Source organism: Bufo gargarizans, chromosome 6 (genome assembly GCF_014858855.1).
Source record: "Bufo gargarizans isolate SCDJY-AF-19 chromosome 6, ASM1485885v1, whole genome shotgun sequence".
NCBI classification, from domain to species: domain Eukaryota; kingdom Metazoa; phylum Chordata; class Amphibia; order Anura; family Bufonidae; genus Bufo; species Bufo gargarizans.
Window position 1 is genome coordinate 345,584,592 of NC_058085.1, and position 27,111 is coordinate 345,611,702.

The window sequence follows — 27,111 nt, forward strand, 5'->3', positions numbered from 1 at the left end:
GGAGTCTTCAAACAGCATAAGAGACTGCTGCATAACTTGAGGCTGAGACAGTTTCCCTGGTATGCATGGGGGTGATGTGACAGACTGATGGGGTTGGTTTTCAGGCGCCATCTGTGCGCTTTCTGCAGAAGACTGGGTGGGAGATAATGTGAACGTGCTGGATCCACTGTCGGCCACCCAATTGACTAATGCCTGTACCTGCTCAGGCCTTACCATCCTTAGAACGGCATTGGGCCCCACCATATATCGCTGTAAATTCTGGCGGCTACTGGGACCTGAGGTAGTTGGTACACTAGGACGTGTGGATGTGGCAGAACGGCCACGTCCTCTCCCAGCACCAGAGGGTCCACTAACACCACCACGACCATGTCCACGTCCGCGTCCCTTACTAGATGTTTTTCTCATTGTTATGGTTCACCACAACAACAAATATATTATTTGGCCCAATGTATTGTATTCAAATTCAGCGGGATATAAATTTGAGGCCTAGTATTTAGGCGCTGGGTGACCGGTATGGATTTAGTGACAGAATTAGACTTGGAAATGCACAGAAGCGTGTGTGTGTGAAGTTATTCTGAATGACCCAATGTGCACCTTGAATATTATATACCCTTTTAGGGATAGATTTCAAATAGCTCTGATATAGCAGAAACCACTAAATTATGAAATTGTTAAATTGGGAATTGTATTTAAACCCAGAACAAAAAATGTGCTTTGACGGACACTAAATAACTTTCCCAGCCACAACAGGACAGCGTTAACGAGAGATTTAGCAGGATATAAATTTGAGGCCTAGTATTTAGGCGCTGGGTGACAGGTATGGGTTTAGTGACAGAATTAGACTTAGAAATACACAGTAGCGGGTGTGTGTGAAGTTATTCTGAATGACCCAATGTGCACCTTGAATATTATATACCCTTTTAGGGATAGATTTCAAATAGCTCTGATATAGCAGAAACCACTAAATTATGAAATTGCTAAATTGGGAATTGTATTTCAACCCAGAACAAAAAATGTGCTTTGACGGACACTAAATAACTTTCCCAGCCACAACAGGACAGCGTTAACGAGAGATTTAGCAGGATATAAATTTGAGGCCTAGTATTTAGGCGCTGGGTGACAGGTATGGGTTTAGTGACAGAATTAGACTTGGAAATACACAGTAGCGGGTGTGTGTGAAGTTATTCTGAATGACCCAATGTGCACCTTGAATATTATATACCCTTTTAGGGATAGATTTCAAATAGCTCTGATATAGCAGAAACCACTAAATTATGAAATTGTTAAATTGGGAATTGTATTTAAACCCAGAACAAAAAATGTGCTTTGACGGACACTAAATAACTTTCCCAGCCACAACAGGACAGCGTTAACGAGAGATTTAGCAGGATATAAATTTGAGGCCTAGTATTTAGGCGCTGGGTGACAGGTATGGGTTTAGTGACAGAATTAGACTTAGAAATACACAGTAGCGGGTGTGTGTGAAGTTATTCTGAATGACCCAATGTGCACCTTGAATATTATATACCCTTTTAGGGATAGATTTCAAATAGCTCTGATATAGCAGAAACCACTAAATTATGAAATTGCTAAATTGGGAATTGTATTTCAACCCAGAACAAAAAATGTGCTTTGACGGACACTAAATAACTTTCCCAGCCACAACAGGACAGCGTTAACGAGAGATTTAGCAGGATATAAATTTGAGGCCTAGTATTTAGGCGCTGGGTGACAGGTATGGGTTTAGTGACAGAATTAGACTTGGAAATACACAGTAGCGGGTGTGTGTGAAGTTATTCTGAATGACCCAATGTGCACCTTGAATATTATATACCCTTTTAGGGATAGATTTCAAATAGCTCTGATATAGCAGAAACCACTAAATTATGAAATTGTTAAATTGGGAATTGTATTTAAACCCAGAACAAAAAATGTGCTTTGACGGACACTAAATAACTTTCCCAGCCACAACAGGACAGCGTTAACGAGAGATTTAGCAGGATATAAATTTGAGGCCTAGTATTTAGGCGCTGGGTGACAGGTATGGGTTTAGTGACAGAATTAGACTTAGAAATACACAGTAGCGGGTGTGTGTGAAGTTATTCTGAATGACCCAATGTGCACCTTGAATATTATATACCCTTTTAGGGATAGATTTCAAATAGCTCTGATATAGCAGAAACCACTAAATTATGAAATTGCTAAATTGGGAATTGTATTTCAACCCAGAACAAAAATGTGCTTTGACGGACACTAAATAACTTTCCCAGCCACAACAGGACAGCGTTAACAAGAGATTTAGCAGGATATAAATTTGAGGCCTAGTATTTAGGCGCTGGGTGACAGGTATGGGTTTAGTGACAGAATTAGACTTAGAAATACACAGTAGCGGGTGTGTGTGAAGTTATTCTGAATGACCCAATGTGCACCTTGAATATTATATACCCTTTTAGGGATAGATTTCAAATAGCTCTGATATAGCAGAAACCACTAAATTATGAAATTGCTAAATTGGGAATTGTATTTCAACCCAGAACAAAAAATGTGCTTTGACGGACACTAAATAACTTTCCCAGCCACAACAGGACAGCGGTAACGAGAGATTTAGCAGGATATAAATTTGAGGCCTAGTATTTAGGCGCTGGGTGACAGGTATGGGTTTAGTGACAGAATTAGACTTGGAAATACACAGTAGCGGGTGTGTGTGAAGTTATTCTGAATGACCCAATGTGCACCTTGAATATTATATACCCTTTTAGGGATAGATTTCAAATAGCTCTGATATAGCAGAAACCACTAAATTATGAAATTGCTAAATTGGGAATTGTATTTCAACCCAGAACAAAAAATGTGCTTTGACGGACACTAAATAACTTTCCCAGCCACAACAGGACAGCGTTAACGAGAGATTTAGCAGGATATAAATTTGAGGCCTAGTATTTAGGCGCTGGGTGACAGGTATGGGTTTAGTGACAGAATTAGACTTAGAAATACACAGTAGCGGGTGTGTGTGAAGTTATTCTGAATGACCCAATGTGCACCTTGAATATTATATACCCTTTTAGGGATAGATTTCAAATAGCTCTGATATAGCAGAAACCACTAAATTATGAAATTGCTAAATTGGGAATTGTATTTCAACCCAGAACAAAAAATGTGCTTTGACGGACACTAAATAACTTTCCCAGCCACAACAGGACAGCGGTAACGAGAGATTTAGCAGGATATAAATTTGAGGCCTAGTATTTAGGCGCTGGGTGACAGGTATGGGTTTAGTGACAGAATTAGACTTGGAAATACACAGTAGCGGGTGTGTGTGAAGTTATTCTGAATGACCCAATGTGCACCTTGAATATTATATACCCTTTTAGGGATAGATTTCAAATAGCTCTGATATAGCAGGAACCACTAAATTATGAAATTGCTAAATTGGGAATTGTACTTCAACCCAGAACAAAAAATGTGCTTTGACGGACACTAAATAACTTTCCCAGCCACAACAGGACAGCGGTAACGAGAGATTTAGCGGGATATAAATTTGAGGCCTAGTATTTAGGCGCTGGGTGACCGGTATGGATTTAGTGACAGAATTAGACTGGGATATGGCCAAAAAATAACCACACTATTGCTGGTTAAATGCACTTGGTGACGGGCGCAGCTTGCCCCTGATTTAGTATATGGCCAAAAAATGAACAGACTATTGCTGGTTAAATGCACTTGGTGTCACAGCTTGACGCACCACACTACTGAGGGTTAAATGCACTTGGTGACGGGCGCAGCTTGCCCCTGATGTAGTATATGGCCAAAAAATGAACAGACTATTGCTGGTTAAATGCACTTGGTGTGACAGCTTCACCCTGATGTAGGCTTTAGCCAAAAAACAACCACACCATTGAGGGTTAAATGCACTTGGTGACAGGCGCAGCTTGCCCCTGATTTAGTATATGGCCAAAAAAATGAACAGACTATTGCTGGTTAAATGCACTTGGTGTGACAGCTTCACCCTGATGTAGGCTTTAGCCAAAAAACAACCACACCATTGAGGGTTAAATGCACTTGGTCGCAGCTTGGATGCACTTGGTCGCAGCACCGCACAAGACACAAAATGGCCGCCGATCACCCCAGAAAAAAGTGACTGACAAACGGTCTGGGCAGCCTAAAAACAGTGAGTGAGCATTTGAATTTCAGCAGCTCAATGATGCACAGCTGCAGATCGATCGATTAATCAAGTGAAGTCCTTTGGAGGAGTTAATCTGCCTAATCTCGCCCTACTGTCGCATCCGCAACCTCTCCCTACGCTAATCAGAGCAGAGTGACGGGCGGCGCTATGTGACTCCAGCTTAAATAGAGGCTGGGTCACATGGTGCTCTGGCCAATCACAGCCATGCCAATAGTAGGCATGGCTGTGACGGCCTCTTGGGGCAAGTAGTATGACGCTTGTTGATTGGCTGCTTTGCAGCCTTTCAAAAAGCGCCAAGAAAGCGTCACAAAAGCGCCAAGAAAGCGACGAACACCGAACCCGAACCCGGACTTTTACGAAAATGTCCGGGTTCGGGTCCGTGTCACGGACACCCCAAAATTCGGTACGAACCCGAACTATACAGTTCGAGTTCGCTCATCCCTAGACATAACGAATATTTAGCACTATATTCTAAATATTTGCGAATTCTCGAAGTGGCCATATTCGAGATAAAAATTCACCATTCGAATATTCGTGCTCAACACTAGTGGAGACATGACCTGCTACTATGGGTGCTGCCTGAGAATGATTGCAGTACATTTGTATTTGTACCTTTCCAGTCTCCACTGTCTCCTTTTTAATCAGCTTTTGTCCTTTTGCAATTGTCTTCTCATCTTCTCCCTTGTTCTTTGCTACTTCCTTCAGTGACCTTCTTAAACTGCAGGTAGAGAAGAAATCATAAATTACAGATTAGATGGCGTGCATAATCTATGCCATAATGTAAATTACAAATCCATCAAACTTTGTGTCCTAAATCAGTCATCTCACCTGCTAAGCTTCCTCCTGTGTAGACTGTTTTCTCTCTTAAGTGTCATTGTCACAATGTCTTCTGCTACTTCGGGGGCTTGTTCTACGGGATCTTCACCATCATCTTCATCTGTATTGAGTAGTACTGCAAGAAAGACAAAGATAAAATCAGATGAAGACTCGAAAATCTGTTACATAGAACCATAGTGCCCGCTTGTGGTAGAGTTCAGGTAAGAAAAAGGGGATGATATAATACAAAATGATGTCATAGTCACGTGGAAGACCAAGTCAAGCCCCTTTTCAGGAGAGAGATAAAAGATAGTATGAGGGGACACAGGGGGTGGCCATTACATCGGATTGATCCATCAGATCAATCCAGGAAAGCCACAACAAGACGACAAAGCCACATAAGAGAGAGGAAAGATCAGAAGGAAAATAGAATCTTGAATGTTGAATTTGAACATTGACGCTGGTTTCTTCCAGACAGATTCTCTGGTATAGTATACATTTTTGTCTGTATATTAGGCAACTGATTGCCATATACACATATACATATTTATTCAAATAGACCGCATTGTTCTTTGTAGGATCTAGATTGATTTGAGACAATTGTACCTGCAGCATCAATTGAGTCTTTTTAATATAGGTAGAATAATCTATACAATTGATATATATACAGTCGTGGCCAAAAGTTTTGAGAATGACACAAATACTAGTTTTCACAAAGTTTGCTGCTAAACTGCTTTTAGATCATTGTTTCAGTTGTTTCTGTGATGTAGTGAAATATAATTACACGCACTTCATACGCTTCAAAGGCTTTTATCGACAATTACATGACATTTATGCAGACTCAGTATTTGCAGTGTTGGCCCTTTTTTTTCAGGACCTCTGCAATTCAACTGGGCATGCTCTCAATCAACTTCTGGGCCAATTCCTTACTGATAGCAACCCATTCTTTCATAATCACTTCTTGGAGTTTGTCAGAATTAGTGGGTTTTTGTTTGTCCACACGCTTCTTGAGGATTGACCACAAGTTCTCAATGGGATTAAGATCTGGGGAGTTTCCAGGCCATGGACCCAAAATGTCAACGTTTTGGTCCCTGAGCCACTTAGTTATCACTTTTGTCTTATGGCACGGTGCTCTATCGTGCTGGAAAATGCATTGTTCTTCACCAAGCTGTTGTTGGATTGTTGGAAGAAGTTGCTGTTGGAGGGTGTTTTGGTACCATTCTTTATTCATGGCTGTGTTTTTGGGCAAAAGTGTGCGTGAGCCCACTCCCTTGGATGAGAAGCAACCCCACACATGAATGGTCTCAGGATGCTTTACTGTTGGCATGACACAGGACTGATGGTAGCGCTCACCTTTTTTTCTCCAGACAAGTCTTTTTCCTGATGCCCCAAACAATCGGAAAGAGGCTTCATCGGAGAATATTACTTTCCCCCATCAATCTGTCCCTGATGTTTTTTTCGGAGAGAAGTGGCTTCTTTGCTGTCCTTCTTGACACCAGGCCATCTTCCAAAAGTCTTCGCCTCACTGTGCGTGCAGATGCGCTCACACCTGCCTGCTGCCATTCCTGAGCAAGCTCTGCACTGGTGGCACTCCGATCCCGCAGCTGAATCCTCTTTAGGAGACGATCCTGGCGCTTGCTGGACTTTCTTGGACGCCCTGAAGCCTTCTTAACAAGAATTTAACCTCTTTCCTTGAAGTTCTTGATGATCATATAAATTGTTGATTGAGGTGCAATCTTAGTAGCCACAATATCCTTGCCTGTAAAACCATTTTTATGCAACGCAATATTGGCTGCACGCATTTCTTTGCAGGTCACCATTGTTAACAATGGAAGAACAATGATTTCAAGCATCACCCTCCTTTTAACAGGTCAAGTCTGCCATTTTAACCCAATCAGCCTGATCTCCAGCCTTGTGCTCGTCAACATTCTCACCTGAGTTAACAAGACGATTACTGAAATGATCTCAGCAGGTCCTTTAATGACAGCAATGAAATGCAGTGGAAAGGTTTTTTGGGGATTAAGTTAATTTTCATGGCAAAGAAGGACTATGCAATTCATCTGATCACTCTTCATAACATTCTGGAGTATATGCAAATTGCTATTATGAAAACTTAAGTAGCAACTTTTCCAATTTCCAATATTTATGTAATTCTCAAAACTTTTGGCCATGACTGTACAATTGTGTGATCTCCAGAGAACTGATTATAGTTCTAGTCATATAGTCTAATTGAATTGATATCTATTACATCACATGGTAATAGCCTAACTTTACTTTAAATCAGGAAAATCTGTTCGCTTGCGGAAATCAAGTGTCAATCTTAAGTTTTCTTTTTTGTCTGTTATTACTAAGATCCTAGTTTGATTATGTATTAAATCTACATCCTATAGGTTATTTTGTTTTATTGATTGCATATAAATGGATTATTCTTGAATTGCCACTTATTTTCTATCGTATGATATTAGATTTTTTTTTAATTATTGCACTGAAATATTATTAATAAATATATATATATATATATATATATATATATTGTATACAACTGTCTTCCTTTTGTGTTCAACTTAGCACAGATCACAAGTTCTTGTTAGCTTTTTATTTGTGAAAAATAGGTTGGAATCTCCTCCATTATAGATCCTAACTTGTTTACATAAATAAATTAAACTGTTTATCAGAGCAGTATAAACATTCTGACATAAATGAAGGCACTGCTGAGATCTGTCTAAGCTGATAAAAAAGGGTAATTGTGCAAATTATATATATTGTTGTTACTCTAAGGTTTCTAGACGTTAATTGGTTATTGTAAAATAAGTGCAAAATTTAAAATGTCTGAGATCAACAGTTTTGCTGGCAAAATGCTTCAGTCTGAGGTAGAAGCTGCGGCTGGTATGCATGATGTAGATATTAGAGAATTAGTCAAATTTCAAGTGATGTCTTTTATTCAAGAAAAATTGGGAATAAAAGAGGATATAAATGACTGGGCAGTTGGACTGCAGAGAAAAGTTTCAGAATATATACAGGATATTTGGTCTGATGAATCAGGGTTTGCTGGTTTTCTCTATCGCATTGTTGACGCTAAAACAAAGAAGGATAAAAATCTACTGGTGCTCTGATCATGGCCAGAATTTCTTTATCTGATTTGTGAATTGGCAGAACAATAAATAAAGCGAAGCCTAAAAACAGCCAGAAGGCTGATAAAATTGATCAGTTACAAAAAGAGATAAATAAATTTGAAATTGAGTCTGCTAAAATGTCAGAATATTGTGACAGAGATTACCAGAATACCAGAAACCAACAATAGAGAAATGATCCAGGGTCTAAAAAAGGATTTGGATCAAGTTTCTAATGAGACGTTAGAATGTAATAAGTCAAAATTGGATCTGGAAAAAGAATGTGAAAGTCTGTATAATGCTAATATAAGATTGCAACAGGAGATAAATAGCCAGGATGCAGCATCTCTGCAGTTCAGACAGGAAAAACCCGCTAGTAGTGTAAGGCCTCTTTCACACGGGGCGTTGCATGTGAGGGCTGGATAGGATGCGGGTGCGTTGCGGTAAAATCGTGCGATTTTGCCTGCAAGTGGGGTGAGTTTTGTATGCAATTGCGTTGCGTTCTTCAGTTTTTCCCGTGTGAGTGCAATGCATTTTGCATGCACGTGAGAAAAAATTGAATGCGGTACCCAGACCCGAACCCGGACTTCTTCACTGAAGTTCAGGTTTGGGTTAGGTATTCTGTAGATTTTTATATTTTCCCTTATAACATGGTTATAAGGGAAAATAATAGCATTCTTTATACAGAATGCTAAGTAAATTAGGGATTGAGGGGTTAAAAAATAAAAAAAATTATAATTAAACTCACCTCATCCACTTGTTCGCGCTGCCCGGCTCGACTTCTTTCTTCTTCTTTGAGGACCTGGGAGGAAAAGGACCTTTGGTGACGTCACTGCGCTCATCACATGGTCCATCACCATGGAGATGGACCACGTGATGAGTGCAGTGACGTCACCAAAAGTCCTTTTCCACCCAGGTCCTCAAAGAGAGCCGAGCAGCGAGAACAAGTGGATGCTTGCTTGCGGATGCTTGTGATTTTCACGTATCCCCATTCACTTCTATGGGGCCTGCATTGCATGAAAAACACACAATATAGAGCTTTCTGCAATTTTCACGCAATGCACAAGTGAAAGCAGGCTCCCCCTGTCTGGTGCTGTTAGGGTTAACTCCCTGACTGGCTGTGGTCACTTGGGTTTTATCTCCTGTGGCTTCCTGGCTGGAGTCAGTTGTACTTCAGCTGTCGTTGGTGCTAGAGCTCTGCTCCAGTCCAGGGTATTCTATCTGCCCAGTCCTTGAGGGCCACCTTGTAGGACATCAACGTCATCTGCAATGTCATTCCTTTGTCTCCCTTGCATCCCCTATGTACCCTACCTCACATGTTATATGTTTGGTGTGGGTTTATGTTCAGGGTTTGTTGTACGTCTTGTTTGTTATTACATGTCTGGGATGTTGTTGGTGTTTGTCCCTGCATGTGTGCAAGATGTTTCCCTGTGTGTGTTGTCCCTCCGGAAGGGGGTTGGTTTCCCAGAGGGGTGAACCATAAGTCTGCATGCAGTGCTGCCTGGGGCTGCCGTGCACCTTGCTGTTTGGGGCCCAGGCAGTATCAGGAGTGCTGGATACCTGTGTGTGGTGTTGTTTGTACGGTGTCCTATTAGGTGTGTGGGCACCTGTACTTATGCATGGGTTCCAGTCGTGGTGGCTGCGGCAGGTAAGTGTGTTTCTGGTGTTCTTACCTGCCGACTCTGTTGCTGCATATGGTCTTTTCCTTTCCCTGCTGCTAGGCCATTTGAGACTCCTGTTCATCCGTGTCTGTGAAGAACAGGTCGTCTCTCCCCTGCTCCTTTGTGAGGGATTCTCAGGAAGACTCAGGGCCAAAGGTTTCCATCCTACCATCAAGGTCCGCTCATACAGTTAGGAGTTAGGGAGAGGATTAGGGACGCAATAGGAGGTGACCTGCTCCCTGATCTCGGCGCCCTGGACTAGCTGCTTCCTCTTTATACCTGACATTGTACGGTGGGGGGTTTTCCCCACTCCCCACCGTGACACGAATTTATTTTAAAGAACATTCTCTTCCTAAGTTAAAACCCATCTCTCCTCCTAAGCCCTCCAAAAGTTTGTCACAGAAAGTCAATCAGCCTATGGTTGACATGACAGGGGTTATCAAGTTTTGAAAAGAAAATGTGGGTCTCTTTACTAAGGCTACTTTCACACTAGCGTTCATGGGTCCGTTCGTGAGCTCCGTTTGAAGGAGCTCACGAGCGGACCCAAACGCCTCCGTCCAGCCCTGATGCAGTCTGAATGGAGCGGATCCGCTCAGACTGCATCAGTCTGGCGGCGTTCAGCCTCCGCTCCGCTCGCCTCCGCACGGACAGGCGGACAGCTGAACGCTGCTTGCAGCGTTCAGCTGTCCGCCTGGCCGTGCGGAGGCGAGCGGATCCGTTCAGACTTACAATGTAAGTCAATGGGAACGGATCCGCTTGAAGATGTCACCATATGGCTCAATCTTCAAGCGGATCCGTCCCCCATTGACTTTACATTGAAAGTCTGAACGGATCCGCTCAGGCTGCTTTCACACTTAGAATTTTTTCTAAGTTATTAATGCAGACGGATCCGTACTGAACGGAGCCTCCGTCTGCATTAATATGATCGGATCCGTTCAGAAAGGATCCGATCAAGCGCAAGTGTGAAAGTAGCCTTAGAAAGGATCACCTTCTATAGTAAATCATATAGAAACCTATGAAGAGGCAATGGGGACCCTACATTGAGAACGTGATAAGCAGAAAATTGAATTCATTTACTGGGTGTTTGAGCCAAAGCACAGGTATTTCTTTAATTTTCTCCATGATATGGGCATAGATACCTGGTCAGAGGTTGTTTCAGAAATAAAAACAGAGTTCGGTCCTTATAGGTCAGCTACTGCTGCAAGGAGGGCCATATTTTCCCTGAAATTTCAATCCAATTAGAGTCCCAGGGAATTATAGTCTGTTCTCAAGAATGCCTATAGTTTGGCAGAGCTCACGATAATAATGGCATGATTAATGCCGAATTCCACTCTAACCTGCATGCCAAGACCATTGAACACAGGATCCGTGTGATGATGTACCTTTCTAGGATCTAACATATTTGATACAAATAAAAGACTAATATGGTCTAGGTCCAGTAACTCTGCGAATTTTAACATCCCGCAAGTTAACAAGATCAGACGTGGAGGTAGATCCTTTTCGGCTCAATGGGCCAGATTTTGGAACCACCTACCTCTGGCCCTGAAAATGATTCCCAGTCTTCTCTCATTCAGACGTGCACTGAAACCCTTACTTTTCAAACAGGCGTTTGATCTTCCTATATAACACTTATTTGGTTTATATAATTTTGGGGGTTTTCTTAAATCTTAGTCTATAAATTCACGGTTGGTAATGTTCTTTTATTTTAAAGATACTTTTTCCCCATGTTTATTAAATTGTTTTCTTCACATTCTCTATATCTCGTCTGAACCCTTTAAACCTTGAGATCCCCCTTCCTTCCTCCCCTTTTTTTGTTGACTCTCCATTTGATAAGTGCTAGGAAATTACTCTCTGGAATAGGTGCCTTATTTTCTAGGCCTTTGTGGCCCATGGCAAAGTGTCATGCCTTCTTTTTTTCCTCCCTGTTGAATTAGTCAGCTAAGCGCATCGAGGCCCGAAGGGTAAGACTGCGTGTACACAAGACTATACATCATCATAGAAAGATTTATGGACTTAATTCCGGGAAAGACAATACCTTTCCTTTATCCAGACTTCTTTCACATTAAAAATATATTTTGATGGACATGATATTTCTTCTGACCTTTTTCCCAGTTATGTCTAAAGTTGTGCACTTGACTAACGTGGGAAAAGGGGGGGGTGGAATTTGTCAAATATATTAAGCAGAATAGGAATCAATATTATCAAAGCCTCTATACAGATTACATTTAAAGATGGGTATATGGACATTCTGGTAGCCATCTTGTCTGTTTTCTGAAAGGGCAGTGTGAGTTAAGGCTTTCTCAAGACAGAAAATCACTGACTAAAAAGTTAGGAATGCTTGCCTAAACAATTCCCAGGTTGTAAATTGAATGGGGGAGGTAAAGATGTACCATAAAACATGCAGGCCCCTGCAAAGCCATGGACTAATGTGCTAAAAAATAAATAAAATCATCCCAATTTATAGAAGAGGATACACTTTATATGCATTGTATGGAGTATATAGCTATAAAGTGATTGTATTGTGGATTATATATTTTATTCTACAAGTTATGTTCTAAGAAACTGAAATCAATTAGAATTCATTTTTGGTAATCAAAATATATTCATGGTGTGTGGAATTAGGTCAGGTTTCCAATATAGACTTGTTATGTGTGTGTGAACAAGAATGGTTGAAGTTAATTACTACATATCTAAAGAATGCACAGATAAGGAGATACCAGAGCCTGCAGAGGGAGTACAAACTGGCCCCATATCTGGAGAAACTCCCCAATCCAAAAGACAGACAGATCCTGAGCCGGTACAGACTGAGCGCCCACAGCCTGCTCATTGAATCGGGGCGTCACCGACAGAGGTACATGCCCAGTGAGAGCAGACTGGGCCAGCAGTGCGACCAGGAGGCCGTGAAGGATGAGGCTCATTTCCTGCTGTGGTGCCCCAAATACTCAGCAGTGAGGGAGACTCACTTCAGGAGACTGTCTGATCTCTGCCCAGACTTCATCTTCCATGGAGGAGGAAGAGAGACTCTCGATACTGCTGGGGGAAGAGGAGAACACAGCGGCCACAGCAGCACAATATATTACTGCCTGCCATAAACTGAGAGGAGCCTGATATACCATAGACTCCTATACCCCCACCCTGTATATGTCCCTATCCCCCAACCCTACCCAATAATTTCCCTAAAATGTATTTAGTCCTGCCAATAAAGCTTATTTGATTTGATTTGATTTGATAAGGAGATACGTGTCCTGTGAAAGAGCTTGTCTCAAATTGTATATCTTTCTAGTTGATTAAATGTCTGACAGTAGCAAGCCTAATTGTCATTCTTATCTATATTTATAGCATTGTCCTAGATTTAGGTCAAAGGTTATCTTTTGTCAAATTAAAAGAAAATAGAAGAATTGATTTTTAATTTCACCAACGTACATAGACCCATAGTGCCCCCTTGTGGTAGAGTTGAGGTAAGAAAAAGGGGATGATATAATACAAAACTATGTCATAGTCATGGTGAAGACCAAGTCAAGCCCCTTTTCAGGAGAGAGATAAAAGATAGTATGAGGGGACACAGCGGGAGACCATTACATCAGATCGATCCATCCATCAGATCAATCCAGGAAAGCCACAACAAGATGACAAAGCCACATAAGAGAGAGGAGAGATCAGAAGGAAAATAGAACCTTGAATCTTGAATTTGAACATTGATGCTGGTTTCTTCCAGACAGATTCTCTGGTATTGTATACATTTTTGTCTGTATATTAGGCAACTGATTGCCATATACACATATACATATTTATTCAAACAGACCATATTGTTCTTTGTAGGATCTAGATTGATTTGAGATAATTGTACCTGCAGCATCAATTGAGTCTTTTCAATCTAGGGAGATTAATCTATACAATTGTGTGATCTCCAGAGAACCGATTATAGTTCTAGTCATATAGTCTAATTGAATTGATATTTATTACATCAGATGGTGAAAGCCTAACTTTACTTTGAATCAGGAAAATCTGTTCGCTGTGAGAAATCAAGTGTCAATCTTAAGTTTTCTTTTGTGTCTGTTATTACTAAGATACCAGTTTGATTATATCTACATCCTATAGGTTATTTTGTCTTATTGATTGCATATACAGTATTTTTCGCCCCCATAAAAAGCACTTTCTTTCCCCCAAAAGTGGGGGTAAAATGGCACTGTCACCGGGCCCCCCACATAGCAGTAGTCATATGTAAAGTGCAGGCAATCCATATGTAAAGTGTAGGCAATCCATATGTAAAGTATAGCAATCCTCTGCTGTAGCGCAATCCACCTATTACTCACTATGAAACTCCCGTACTAGCAGGCAGGCTGGCCGGTCACTCACTTTGTCACTCGCATGCTCCACTTGCTTCATTAATAAAGTGGAAGGAGTGACCGACCGGCCTGCCTGTTAGTACGGGAGTTTCATAGTGAGTACTAGGTGAATTGCGCTACCGCAGAGTATTGCTATACATGGATTGCCTACACTTTACATATGAATATCGCTATGTGCGGGGCCCGGTGTAATAGAGTACAGTGACTGCAGCGGGCCCCACCGCGATTTCAACACCATTTGCCGGCCTCCACCTCCTGTATTGGGGGTCACTATTTACACAGGGACACTGTTATGGAGGGGGAGTCTGTGAATGACACATATATAGCATAAGATGCTATATATGTGTCATCCACAGATCCCCCCATAGCAGTGTCATCCACAGATCCCCCCCATAACAGTGCCATCCACAGATCTCCCATAACAGTGCCATCCACAGATCTCCCATAACAGTGCCATCCACAGATCTCCCATAACAGTGCCATCCACAGATCCTCCATAACAGTGCCATCCACAGATCCCCCATAACAGTGCCATCCACAGATCCCCCATAACAGTGCCATCCACAGATCCCCCATAACAGTGCCATCCACAGATCCCCCATAACAGTGCCATCCACAGACCACCATTAGATCAAACCCGACTAAAAGCACACCTTTTGGTTTAAAATATTTTTTTTCTTATTTTCCTCCTCTAAAACCTAGGTGCATCTTGATTATTCTTTAATTGCCACCAATTTTCTATCATATTATATATATATATTTTTTTATTATTGCACTGAAATATTATGAATAAATATATATATATATATATATTGTATACAACTTTCTTCCTTTTGTCTTCAACTTAGCACAAATCACAAGCTCTTGTTAGCTTTTTATTTGGGGAAAATAAGTTGGAATCTCCTCGATTATAGATCCTAACTTGTTTACATAAATAAATTAAACTGTTTATCAGAGCAGTACAAGCATTCTGATAGTTATCCCCTATCCTGTGGATCTGGGGTAACTTTTACCTATCAGAATACACCATTAAACCAAAGAATAGTAAGGTATACATAATCCTGGCTCAGTGTGGTATATAAATTGCACATAATAATGCAAATGCTTAAATAGGACCTGTCACCGCTCCTGACATGCCTGTTTTAATAGCTTCATGCATTCCACATGTAATAACAATTCTAGAGTATCTATTTTATGGCTCTATGTTGTGTCATTCCTTTATTATTTCTACTAGAAGGTTTAAATGAATTGCTAGCAGTCTGCAGTAAGGGTGCAGAGGGGTGGTAACCAGTTGGAGGTGTGTCCCTGCACAGTCTCGCTCTATCCAATCAGTGCTGCCATTGTCAGACTGTGCAGGGAATTTCCCCCCAAGTGGTTACCTCCCCTCTGTACCCTTACTGCAGACTGCTAGCAATTCATTCATAACTTCTAGTAGAAATAATAAAGGAACGACACAACATAGAGCCAAAGGAATAGATGTCCCAGAATTGTTATTACATGGGGAATGCATGAAGCTATTAAAACAGGCATGTCAGGAGCGGTGACAGGTCTTTCTTAAGTGGGAGACCTCTCTGTATCTCTACCTGGTCGCTGGCATTGAAAATACTAGTTTTTTTTTTTCACTTGCAGGATTTCTTTAAATACCAAGTCTAAATTAAAAGGATACAAATACACATGCATTTGACATGAATTGTATATGATCTGTAAAAGAAGATTTCATATCTACAATACAACTATAATCTAGATTGTCTTTACCTGTAGGCTCTGACTCCTTGGTATTGTCTTGCTTAGCGTACGTCCTGAGGAACTCTGCAAAAGCTCCATTGTTTGCCAGTAATGTTTTATATGAGCCGGTCTCAGTAACACCGCCATTCACCAACACCACAATCTCATCGGTGTGTTTCAGAAAGCTTACACCATGAGTGACCAGGATGCGGGTCTGTGAAGAGAGGAGGAGAGATAAGCATACAAACACGCAAAATATAGAATGATGTGCTACATCAGACTAGTACTGTCGGATCACATATAATGACCATAAAGTGATACAGCCCTGCGCTTTCGCACATTTGAGGTGGGTGTTATTATAATGTTGGCTGATTCTTATGAATTGATATTTCCATTTATACACTGGTTTACATCACAGAATAGAGCTGTATGGTCTTCAGTTTACCTTGTTTTTTAGTAAACCATTGGGGCCAACCACCTTCTCGAATATGTGTTTCCCCACGTGAGCGTCAATAGCAGAGAGAGGGTCATCAAGGATGTAGATGTCCGTATTCTGATATACTGCCCGAGCCAGGCTCACCCGCTGCTTCTGTCCTCCACTCAGGTTTATTCCCTATAGAATATACATTCAAAAATGATATAATAGAAAAATAGCTCCTGGGTGGGGATTCATGTGTCCTAACAGGACACATGGAAAAAGTATGTCATGAAGGGAGTAACAAAACAGCACCCACATAATAGTGCCTAATAATACCTAATAAAAAGTCAAAATATAGATATACTGCTGGATAATTAAAACAGCCATATAGTGCGCAAACAATAGCATCATTCAGTGTCTACAAAATACTGTCATATAGTGTACAAGGAACAGTATCATAAAAGTGCTCAAAGAATAGTCCTTTACACAGGGAAATACACAGATCTCACAGGGCCCCATTGCAAAATTTAGTATGGTATCCCTGCCCCACCCAATTTCACAGTACGTGTCCGTCAATCCCTCCCAGGCAATGCAGAATGAAAAGCACAATGCCCCTGATTTCAGGTGAATTTATTTTATTTTTTTATTTTTTAACTTCTATCAGTAAAGTGGAACAGTAAATTTACTGCTTCCCATTAGAGATGAGCGAATCGAAGTTGACAAAGTGGAATTCGATCCGAATTGCAAGAAAAATTATATTCGTACCAAAGTCGAATTTCCTCTTGCTTCATCATAACGAATTGTATTTTTTCTAAAATGGCTGCTGCACGTGTTCGAACTAGTGATGAGCGGCAGGGGTCATATTCGAATTTGCGATATTTAGCAAATATTTTGTAGAATATTCGTCCAATATTCACAAATTCGAATATTTGTTATAGTCTACGATTTTTTTTACTCGAAAAATCAGCAAGGTAATGATCATGTATTATGCAAATTTTTGTAATGCAAATTTTTAGTGCAAATTTTTCAACTTACAACTTTTAGACAAAGAAGATTATAGCACTATATTAGCTAAATTGCTATAACTTTGTTTTTTCAAATATTCGTAATATTCTAAAACAAGAATATATAGCAATATAGCGAATATAAAAAACAAATATAGAGCAATTTAGCTAATATAGTGCTATAATCTTCTTTGTCTAATAGTTGTAATTTTTTTCTGATCTGAATTTCAGATTGGAAAAAAATGACAACTATAAAAAAAAGATTATAGCACTATATTAGCTAAATTGCTCTATATTCGTTTTTTTCCCCGAATATTCGCTATATTGCTATAACTTCATTTTTTCGAATATTCGTAATATTCTAAAACAAGAATATATAGCAATATAGCGAATATTCGAAAAAAACGAAAATAGAGCAATTTAGCTAATATAGTGCTATAATCTTCTTTGTCTAATAGTTGTACGTTTAAAAATTCACAATAAAAATTAGCATTACAAAAATTCGCAAACAACACTACTTCTAAAGTCAAATATACTGCAGCCTTCTCATTAGCCCACAAGCTAGAAGCAGGGAGGGATCATGTGTACTGATTAAAAAAAAATTTGAATATTCAAAATTACGAATATACAGTATATCACTATATTCGAAAGATTCATGAATTTTTGAAGTACCTATATTCGCGATAAAAATTCGAATATTCGTGATCAACACTACTAAAGAACACTCCAAACTCCAAAAGTATGCTGACTTCCTGCAAGCAGGCAGCAATGCCATCCCACATGTACGAGGACTAGCGGTACTGAACGATTATCTAGAAAACCACAGGATGCTAACTAAGCTACCTGAAGAAGTGGCTTCTAGATGGAATTGCTATGTGACTGAACAGTTAGATCTAGATAAGGACTTCCCAAGTTTTAAAGAAGTCTCTGGGTTCATCAATAAGGAAGCACGGATAGCATATATTCCAGTAACAGCATCTTACGTCTTAAAATCCTTAGGAAAGAAGGAAGGTCTGTGAGAGATATAAGATGTGCAAGAGCAACTAGCTTTGGAACCAACACAGCAGCTAAAGGTCCAGATACCTACGAGAGCAAGTCCAAAGTCACTACTGGGATCAGTAGAGAGACAGAACCGACAAATCTTCAGACTACCTTCAAATATTATTCTGTGGAGAGAACCACTCCATACACAAGTGCCAACAATTGAAGGAGAAGTCCCCAGATAAAAAAAAAAAAATTGTACTGGATAACCAACTGTGTTTTGGATGTCTAAGAAAAGGCCATGTTACTAAGAAGTGCAAGAAAAAGGCCACATGCAGCGTTTGCAAAGGACACCATCCTACACCACTACATGAAGACCGTCCAAAGAAAGATAAAACCTTTTTACCTAAAGATACTGAGGTAGGAAAGAAAGTATCTGTATTCTCTTGCAGAGTGAGGAAAGGAGAAAGCAATGGCACATCATTGGTTGTAGCAGTGTGCATTTCAAATCCTAAAAGGAGGAACAAGAAGGTATACGCCTATGCACTACTGGATGCCCAGAGTGATGTCACCTTCAATGATCAAGAAATCTTCAAGAAATTACAAGTGGCTACAGAACCAGTGAAGCTCAAACTCACCACAATGACGGGGAGAGACACGTTAGTGAACAGTGAAAGGGTCAAAGGACTGAGAGTTAGAGGACTTTCAAACTTCACATTAGATCTACCTCCAGCTTATAGAAAAAACGATATACCTCTAGATCGAGATCGCATACCTACCTGTGAAACAGCCAATAAATGGGAGCACCTATCTGTCATATCTCATGAAACGTCCCCGCTGAAGGAGTTTGGTGTTGGACTGTTGATAGCTTACAATTGTCCCGAAGCCTTGGTACCACGAAAGGTAATCACAGGAGGAAATGGTGAACCCTACGCTGTTCAAACTGACTTAGGATGGGGTGTTGTTGGATGAAAACAGCAGATCGCAAACTCAAGACAGGTGGCAGGATTGTGTCATCGAATATCTGTCCAAGAGTTACCAACTGTAAGTCCAGCGAAAGTACTCAAGATCCTTGAATCCGACTTTGCAGACATAAGTTCTAAAGAAGAGTGTATCTCAAGAAGACATAAAGTTCGTACACATTCTAGAAGAAAGTATTCAGCAGAATCAACAAGGTCATCTTGAAATGCCCTTACCTTTTAGAGAGCGTCCTCATCTGCCAAACAACATAAATCTTGCTCTAGTAAGATTTAAATGTTTGAAGAAAAGGTTGGGAACATATCCCAAACTCAAGAATGATTATTTGAAATTCATGGAAGGCATCCTCAAAGAAGGAAATGCAGAGAAAGTTAATAACCAACCTAAAGAAGGAGAAGTGTGGTACATCCCATATCAAGGTGTTTACCACTCAAATAAACCAGATAAGATTAGAGTAGTATTTGATTGCTCAGCAAATTACAATGGTGTTGCATTGAATGATCATCTACTAAATGGACCAGATCTTACAAACGATCTGCCTGGAGTACTCTGTAGATTCAGAAAGTATCCCGTAGCGGTCATGTGTGACGTTGAAAAGATTTTCCACCAGTTTAATGTGAAGAATGAAGATAGAGACTTCCTGAGGTTTCTATGGTGGGAAGATGGAGATACAGATACAGAGCCAGAAGAATATAGAATGAAAGTACACTTGTTTGGAGCAGCATTGTCTCCAGGTTGCGCCAATTATGGTATGAAGTATTGCTCATCAGCAGCAAATTTTCTATAGAAAAACTTTTATGTAGATGATGGTCGTATAAGTCCACAGAATCTGCAATCAAACTAGTGAAAGAAAGCCAAGAGTTATGCGCAAGAGGAAACCTGTGCCTTCACAAATTCATCTCAAACAACAGAGAGGTACTGGAATCCATCAGTGACTCTGAATGTGCAGCAACAATGAAGAATGTAGAACTCAATTATGATCATCTTCCAGTTCAGAACGTACTTGGATTGGGATGGAATGTAGAGAACGACAAGTTCTTCTATGAAGTATCTATGGAAGAGAAAGTTGCAACTAGACGAACCATTCTGGCAAGTGCTCTGCAAACAAATGTGGATAGGGAAATGACTTCAAATAACATAAAATATTTAAAAATAAAAATAATAATCTTGATCAAGGAGGACGAGGTCCATATGGAGTAGGAGGTTGAGGAGGCAGTGGACGTGGCGGTGTAGGTGGAAGCGGCGGTGGAGGAGGAGGAGAATGTAGCATACACTGGTTTTTGGTTTTAATTTATTTTTTTACATTAGGGTACACCCCAAAACATTGGGAAATATAACCTGTGATAACCCCCTCCAGCCGTGCTAAACAAACGTTCAGACAATACACTGGCTGCAAGGCAGGCCAACACCTCCAAGGCATGAAGGGCAAGCTCAGGTCATGTGCCCAATTTGGAGACCCAGAAGTTGAAGGGGGAAGACCCATCAGCAGGGCCGTCTTTAATATTGATTGGACCCTGTGCAAGAATTTACTTGGGCCCCCTGGATCCCGCCTTCACACACCCTAGCATGCAATCACGCCCTCCACCACAACACACACAAAAAAAAAAATCCACACACCTTGTAGAGTAGTGAACTACTACTGCAGTATTATTTATTTAGGGACTGTAAGGCCTCATGCACACGACTGTGCCGTTTTTTGCGGTCCGCAAAAAACGGAAGCCGCCCGTGTGCCTTCTGCAATTTGCGTAACGGAATGGGCGTCCCATTGTAGACATGCCTATTCTTGTCCGCAAAACTGACAAGAATAGGACATGTTCTATTTTTTTGGCGGGGCCACGGAACGGAGCAATGGATTTGGACCCAAACAACGGCCATGTGCATGAAGCCTAAGCACATGCAGTCTCATAAGTGGTCCACACCACACCCCTGCCTTGCAGCCTCACAGGAGTACAGGACCAGTATCTGTACACGTATGTATGGCATAATTGGGATGCACATCACACATGACATGACACAGGTCTTTACCAGGCTGCAGGCCAGCAGACACATTATTATTGCCACATGTGTCACATGCCACTACTGACTATACAGCCATTCAGAGTTCAGACAGTTCACAATTCCACTTCCTTCAGAAAAGCAAGCCTGCCGTGCACTCCAGCGACTTACAGATAAAGGGAGTGGCGTTGCTATGGCTGGTGTCACCCTTTGCTCAGGGGGGCCCTCATGGTGTGGTGTGGAGTGGTCATTTTTACTAATGAATATAGTTTAACCGTTTATGTGCAAAAGAGAAAAAAAGAAGTCACTATGTCAGCTCCAATCAGATATCTGCACATAGACCAAGAGTCTTGGTCTATGTGCAGATATCTGATTGGAGCTGACTTCTTTTTTTCTCTTTTGCACATAAATGGTTAAACTATATTCCTTAGTAAAAAATGACCATTCCACACCACACCATGAGGGCCCCCCTGAGCAAAGATTAGTAAATGTGGCCGGTGAATTTCACCCGAGAATGTAACAGACAAATTAGTAAAATTTATTTACCTGTCTACTAGGTATAGCAGTGGTATATCACACTCAAAAATTTGTGAATTTCACCTGAAAATGTAATAGACAAATTAGTGAATTTTTTTAACTGTCTAATAGGTATAGCAGGGGTATATCACAGCCCAAAATTGGTGACTTTCACCCAAAAAGTAACAGACAAATTAGTGATTTTTTTTTACCTGTCTACTAGGTAGAGCAGGGGTATATCACACCCAAAAATTGGTGAATTTCACCCGAATATGTAACAGACAAATGAATATATTTTTTTTACATGTCTACTAGGTATAGCAGTGGTATATCACAAATTAGTGAAATGACATAAAATAAAATATGTACAAATTGAAAAAATAATCTTGATTTATGAGGTGGAGGTCCATATGGAGTAGGAGTTTGAAGAGGCGGTGGACGTAGCGTTGTAGGTGAAAGCGGCGAGGTGAGGAGGAGAAGGTAGCCAACACTGGTTTTCATTTTTTAAATTTTTTTATTAGGGTATACTCCAAAAGAGTGGGAAATATCCAAAATACAACAATGAGCAATTGCGCTGTAGTATAACAATGGCTTGGTAAGGCCAGTATACATGTTTATTCTGCACAAGGTACGGACAAGTCCTGCATGCATGTATTTTACACTGACAGATGGAGCAAAGGCCGCAGATTTATTATTTTGCCCAAAATGGGTGTTTCTTTAATAACAGAATAGAACACCAGTATCTAATGCCTGTATCTCACACTGACAAATGCAGAAAAGGCTGCAAAATATGTTTTTTGCCCAAAATGTTTTTTTTGTTTTTTTTTACAGAATAGAACACCAGTATCTAATGCATGTATTTCACACTGACAGATGCAGCAAAGGCCGCAAAATTAAGTTTTTGGCCCAAAATGGGTGCTTTTTTAATAACAGAATAGAACACCAGTATCTAACGCGTGTATCTCACACTGACAGATGCAGCAAAGGCTGCAAAATTAGTTCTTTTGGCAAAAATTGGGTTTTTTTTAATAACAGAATAGAACACCAGTATCTAATGCGTATATCTCACACTGACAGATGCAGCAAAGGCTGCACAATTAGTTTTTTGCGCAAAACTGTTTTTTTTTTTTAATAACATAATAGAACACCAGTATCTAACGTGTGTACTCAGCATGGGCCCCAGATGTAGGGGATTGCCAAAAACTTTTTTTTTTTTAAACCCAGAATATTATTGCAGCATTTCAAGCTTGTATCTCACACTGACAGATGCAGCAAAGGCCGCAGATGTATTATTTTGCCCAAAATAGGTGTTTTTTTTTAATAACAGAATAGAACAACAGTATCTAACGTGTGTATCTCACACTGACAGATGCAGCAAAGGCCGCAAAATTAAGTTTTTGGCCCAAAATGGGTGCTTTTTTAATAACAGAATAGAACACCAGTATCTAACGCGTGTATCTCACACTGACAGATGCAGCAAAGGCTGCAAAATTAGTTCTTTTGCCAAAAATTGGGTTTTTTTTAATAACAGAATAGAACACCAGTATCTAATGCGTATATCTCACACTGACAGATGCAGCAAAGGCTGCACAATTAGTTTTTTGCGCTAAACAGTTTTTTTTTTTTTATAACATAATAGAACACCAGTATCTAATGTGTGTACTCAGCATGGGCCCCAGATGTAGGGGATTGCCAAAAACTTTTTTTTTTTTTAAACCCAGAATATTATTGCAGCATTTCAAGCTTGTATCTCACACTGACAGATGCAGCAAAGGTTGCAAAATTAAGTTTAATATCAGAATAGAACACCAGTATCTAATGCATGTATCTCACACTGACAGATGGAGCAAAGGCTGTAAATTTAGTTTTTTGTCCAAAATTGGTGTGTTTTTTTTAAACCAAGAAAATTATTGAAGTATTTCAAGCTTGTCTTTCACACTGACAAATGCTGCAAATACACCAGATGTAAGGTATTGCCAAAAATGTTTTTTTTTTTTTAAAACCAGAAAATTATTAAAGTATTTTAAACTTGTATGTCACACTAACAAATGCAGCATCAGCCCCAGATGTAGGGGATTGCCAAAAATGGGTGTTTTTTTAAACCCAGAATATTATTGCAGTATTTCAAGCTTGTATGTCATACTAACAAATACAGAATAGGCCCCAGATGTAGATGATTGCCAAAAATGGGTGTTTTTATAAACCCAGAATATTATTGCAGCATTTCAAGCTTGTATCTCACACTGACAGATGCTGCAAATTAAGTATTTTGCCTAAAATGGCTGCAACAGGAGCTCCACCAGAAGCACCACAACCGGGGCCACTTCCCTTATTTGACGCTCTCCTCATATTTCTCAAATTTAGGATCTTGCCCAAAATGGGTGTTTTTTCAATAACATAATAAAACACTAGTATCTAACAAGTGTATCTCACACTGACAGATGCAGCAAGGGCTGCAAATTTTGTTTTTTGTCCAAAATATATATTTTTTTAAACCAAGAAAATTATTTAAGTATTGCAAGCTTGTCTTACACACTGACAAATGCTGCAAAGTCACTAGATGTAGGGTATTGCCAAAAATGGGTGTTTTTTTTAAACCCAGAATATTATTGCAGTATTTCTAGCTTGTATGTCACACTAACAAATGCAGCATAGGCCATAGATGTAGGGTATTGCCAAAAATTTGTGTTTTTTTAAACCCAGAAAATTATTGCAGTATTTCAAGCTTGGATTTCACACTGACAAATGCTGCAAAAGCCCTAGATGTAGGATATTGCCAAAAATTTGTGTTTTTTTAAACCCAGATTATTATTGCAGTATTTCAAGCTTCTATTTTACACTAAAAAATGCAGCATAGGCCCCAGATGTAGGGTATTGCCAAAAATGTTTATTTTTTTAACCCAGAAAATTATTGCAGTATTTCAAGCTCGGATTTCACACTGCCAAATGCTGCAAAGGCCCCAGATATAGGGTCTTGCAAAAAATGGGTGATTTTTTTAAACCCAGAAAATTATTGAAGTATTGCAAGCTCCTATTTCACACTAAAAAATGCTGCAAAGGCACCAGATGTAGGATATTGCCAAAAATTGGTGTTTTTTTTAAACCCAGATTATTATTGCAGTATTTCAAGCTTGGATTTGAATATCACAAATGCACATATGCTGTGCTGGTCGCCACCCATCTAACTAACAGAAGGATAAAAGTTATTTTTCTGTGTCACTGGGCTCAGGGCAGGGTAAAAAGATTGTGCACTGCACCCACAAAACTAAATCTATGGAGATCGCTGAGTTAGCAAGCACTTCAGATTAAAGATTTTTTCCTATTCTCTCCCTCTCAGGAGCAGCATCCTATCCCTACACTAAGCACAGCAGAGTGATGCGCAGCGCTACGTGACTCCAGCTAATATAAAGGGCTGGGTCACATGTTGCACTGGCCAATTGCAGCCATGCCATTAATAGGCATGGCTGTGATGGCTTATAAGGGCACAAGAGTAAAACGCTTGTTGATTGGCTGCTCTGCAGCCTTTCAAAAAGTGCCAATGAATCGCTGAACCCCAAACTTGAACCTGAACTTTTACTGAAAAGTTCGGGTTCTGGTCCGGGGCCCAGAAATCCTAAAGTTTGGTACGAACCCGAACTTTACAGTTCGGGTTCGCTAAACCCTAGACAGCAGCTGTTGTTTCAGCATCAGTAAGCAAGTTTTTGAGAGAAGAATTGGAATTGAAAATAGATGAAGAATATTTTTGAACAGACTAACAAGTTGTCCTAGGATACATAAACACCAAAGCTCGAAGATTCAATATCTTTGTCACCAACAGAGTTGAGAAAATTCGGGAAATAACAAATCCGGAACATTGGCATCACATTGACACAAAGCATAACCCAGCAGATCATGCTTCAAGAGGCCTGAATGTAACAGAATTGAAAAATTCTAATTGGTTCACAGGCCCAGAGTTCCTTTGGGAAAAGGAAATCATGCTCAGTAAAGGTTACACAGAATTGTCTATGGGTGATCCAGAAGTAAAAGTTGTACTAACATTGAGCACTGCTGCCAAGTGTCAAGATGACATACTTGAAAAAGACTAGCCAGATGTTCAAAATGGAATACAGTCATAAACGTAGTAGCTCGAATTCAACGTTTGGCAAAGGGAATCAGAAAGAAGGAATTGTTGAATGTAGAAAAAAGAATGAAAGCTGAAGAAACAGTCATAAGACTCATTCAACAGAGATTCTACAGTGAAGAGTTGAAGAGACTTAGTCAAGAACCGAAAAGGCTTCCAAACAACCACCCATTGTACAAGCTTAATCTTGTTCTGCAGAATGGTATACTAAAGGTGGGAGGGAGACTGGAAAATTCATAGTTACCTAGCAAAGTGAAGCATCCAGCAATTCTACCCAAAAACTCTACCTTCACGAGATTGATTATTGATCACTACCACAACAAATCCTTGCACCAGGGAAGAAGCTTTATCCAAAGCTGTTTGATAGAAGGTGGTTACTGGATAGTGAAGGGAAGAAAAGTTATAGAAAAGTTTATAAGTAAATTTGTAGTCTGTAGAAAGGCATGTAGACCTACCGAAGAACAAAGAATGGCAGATTTACCGGCAGATCGTGTAAACCCATCACCACCATTTTTTTTTATAGCGGAATAGATTGTTTTAGCCCATTCATCACCAAGCAGAACAACAAAGGGATATAGACTAATATTTACATGTCTAAGTTCCAGAGCGATTCACCTGGAAATGTTAGAAGATATGTCAACTGACGCATTAATCAAAGCCTTAAGCTGTTTCATAGCCATTAGAGGTACCGTCAGTGTGCTTAGATCTGACCAAGGATCTAATTTTGTCAGAGCAAAGATTGAATTGAAGAAATCTCTAAAAGAGATCGATAAAGAAAAGGTAACTGAGTATTTGTTAGAGAAACAGTGTGATTTTCAGATGAATGCTCCAAATACAAGCCATACAGGAGAAGTTTGGGAAAAACAAATCAGAACTGTAAGAAATGTGTTAAGTTCAGTGTTGAAAAAGAATGCTGGAAGAATAGATGATGCTCCACTTAGGACCCTATTCTATGAAGTAATGTCTATTGTTAACAGTCGTCCACTTACAGTTGAGAACATCAACGATCCAACAAGTTTGGACCCTGTAACCCCCAAACCATCTACTTTACCTTAAGTCGAATTACATACAGCCACCGCCTGGAAAGTTCACCAAAGAGGATTTATTTGCTAAAAGGAGATGGCGAAGAGTTCAATATCTATCAGAACAGTTTTGGAATAGATGGAGGAAAGAGTACTTAGCCAATCTTATGCTAAGAAGTAAATGGCAAACACCCAGAAGAAATGTCCAAGTTGGTGACATAGTGTTAGTGAAATTGTTC

At 40.0% G+C, this 27,111-nt stretch overlaps 1 protein-coding gene across 1 annotated transcript in view; it reads right to left on the reverse strand.

The window, feature by feature from the left end:
• The window catches only part of LOC122942204 (ATP-binding cassette sub-family C member 2-like), a 197,168-nt gene that overhangs the window by 59,641 nt on the left and 110,416 nt on the right, over positions 1-27,111 (reverse strand). The window contains exons 18-21 of the mRNA XM_044299702.1: positions 16,284-16,451; positions 15,869-16,052; positions 5,009-5,132; positions 4,793-4,898 (exon numbers count right to left, since the gene is read on the reverse strand). Coding sequence (XP_044155637.1) covers positions 4,793-4,898; positions 5,009-5,132; positions 15,869-16,052; positions 16,284-16,451 — 582 coding nt within the window. The remainder of the gene's footprint in view (positions 1-4,792; positions 4,899-5,008; positions 5,133-15,868; positions 16,053-16,283; positions 16,452-27,111) is intronic.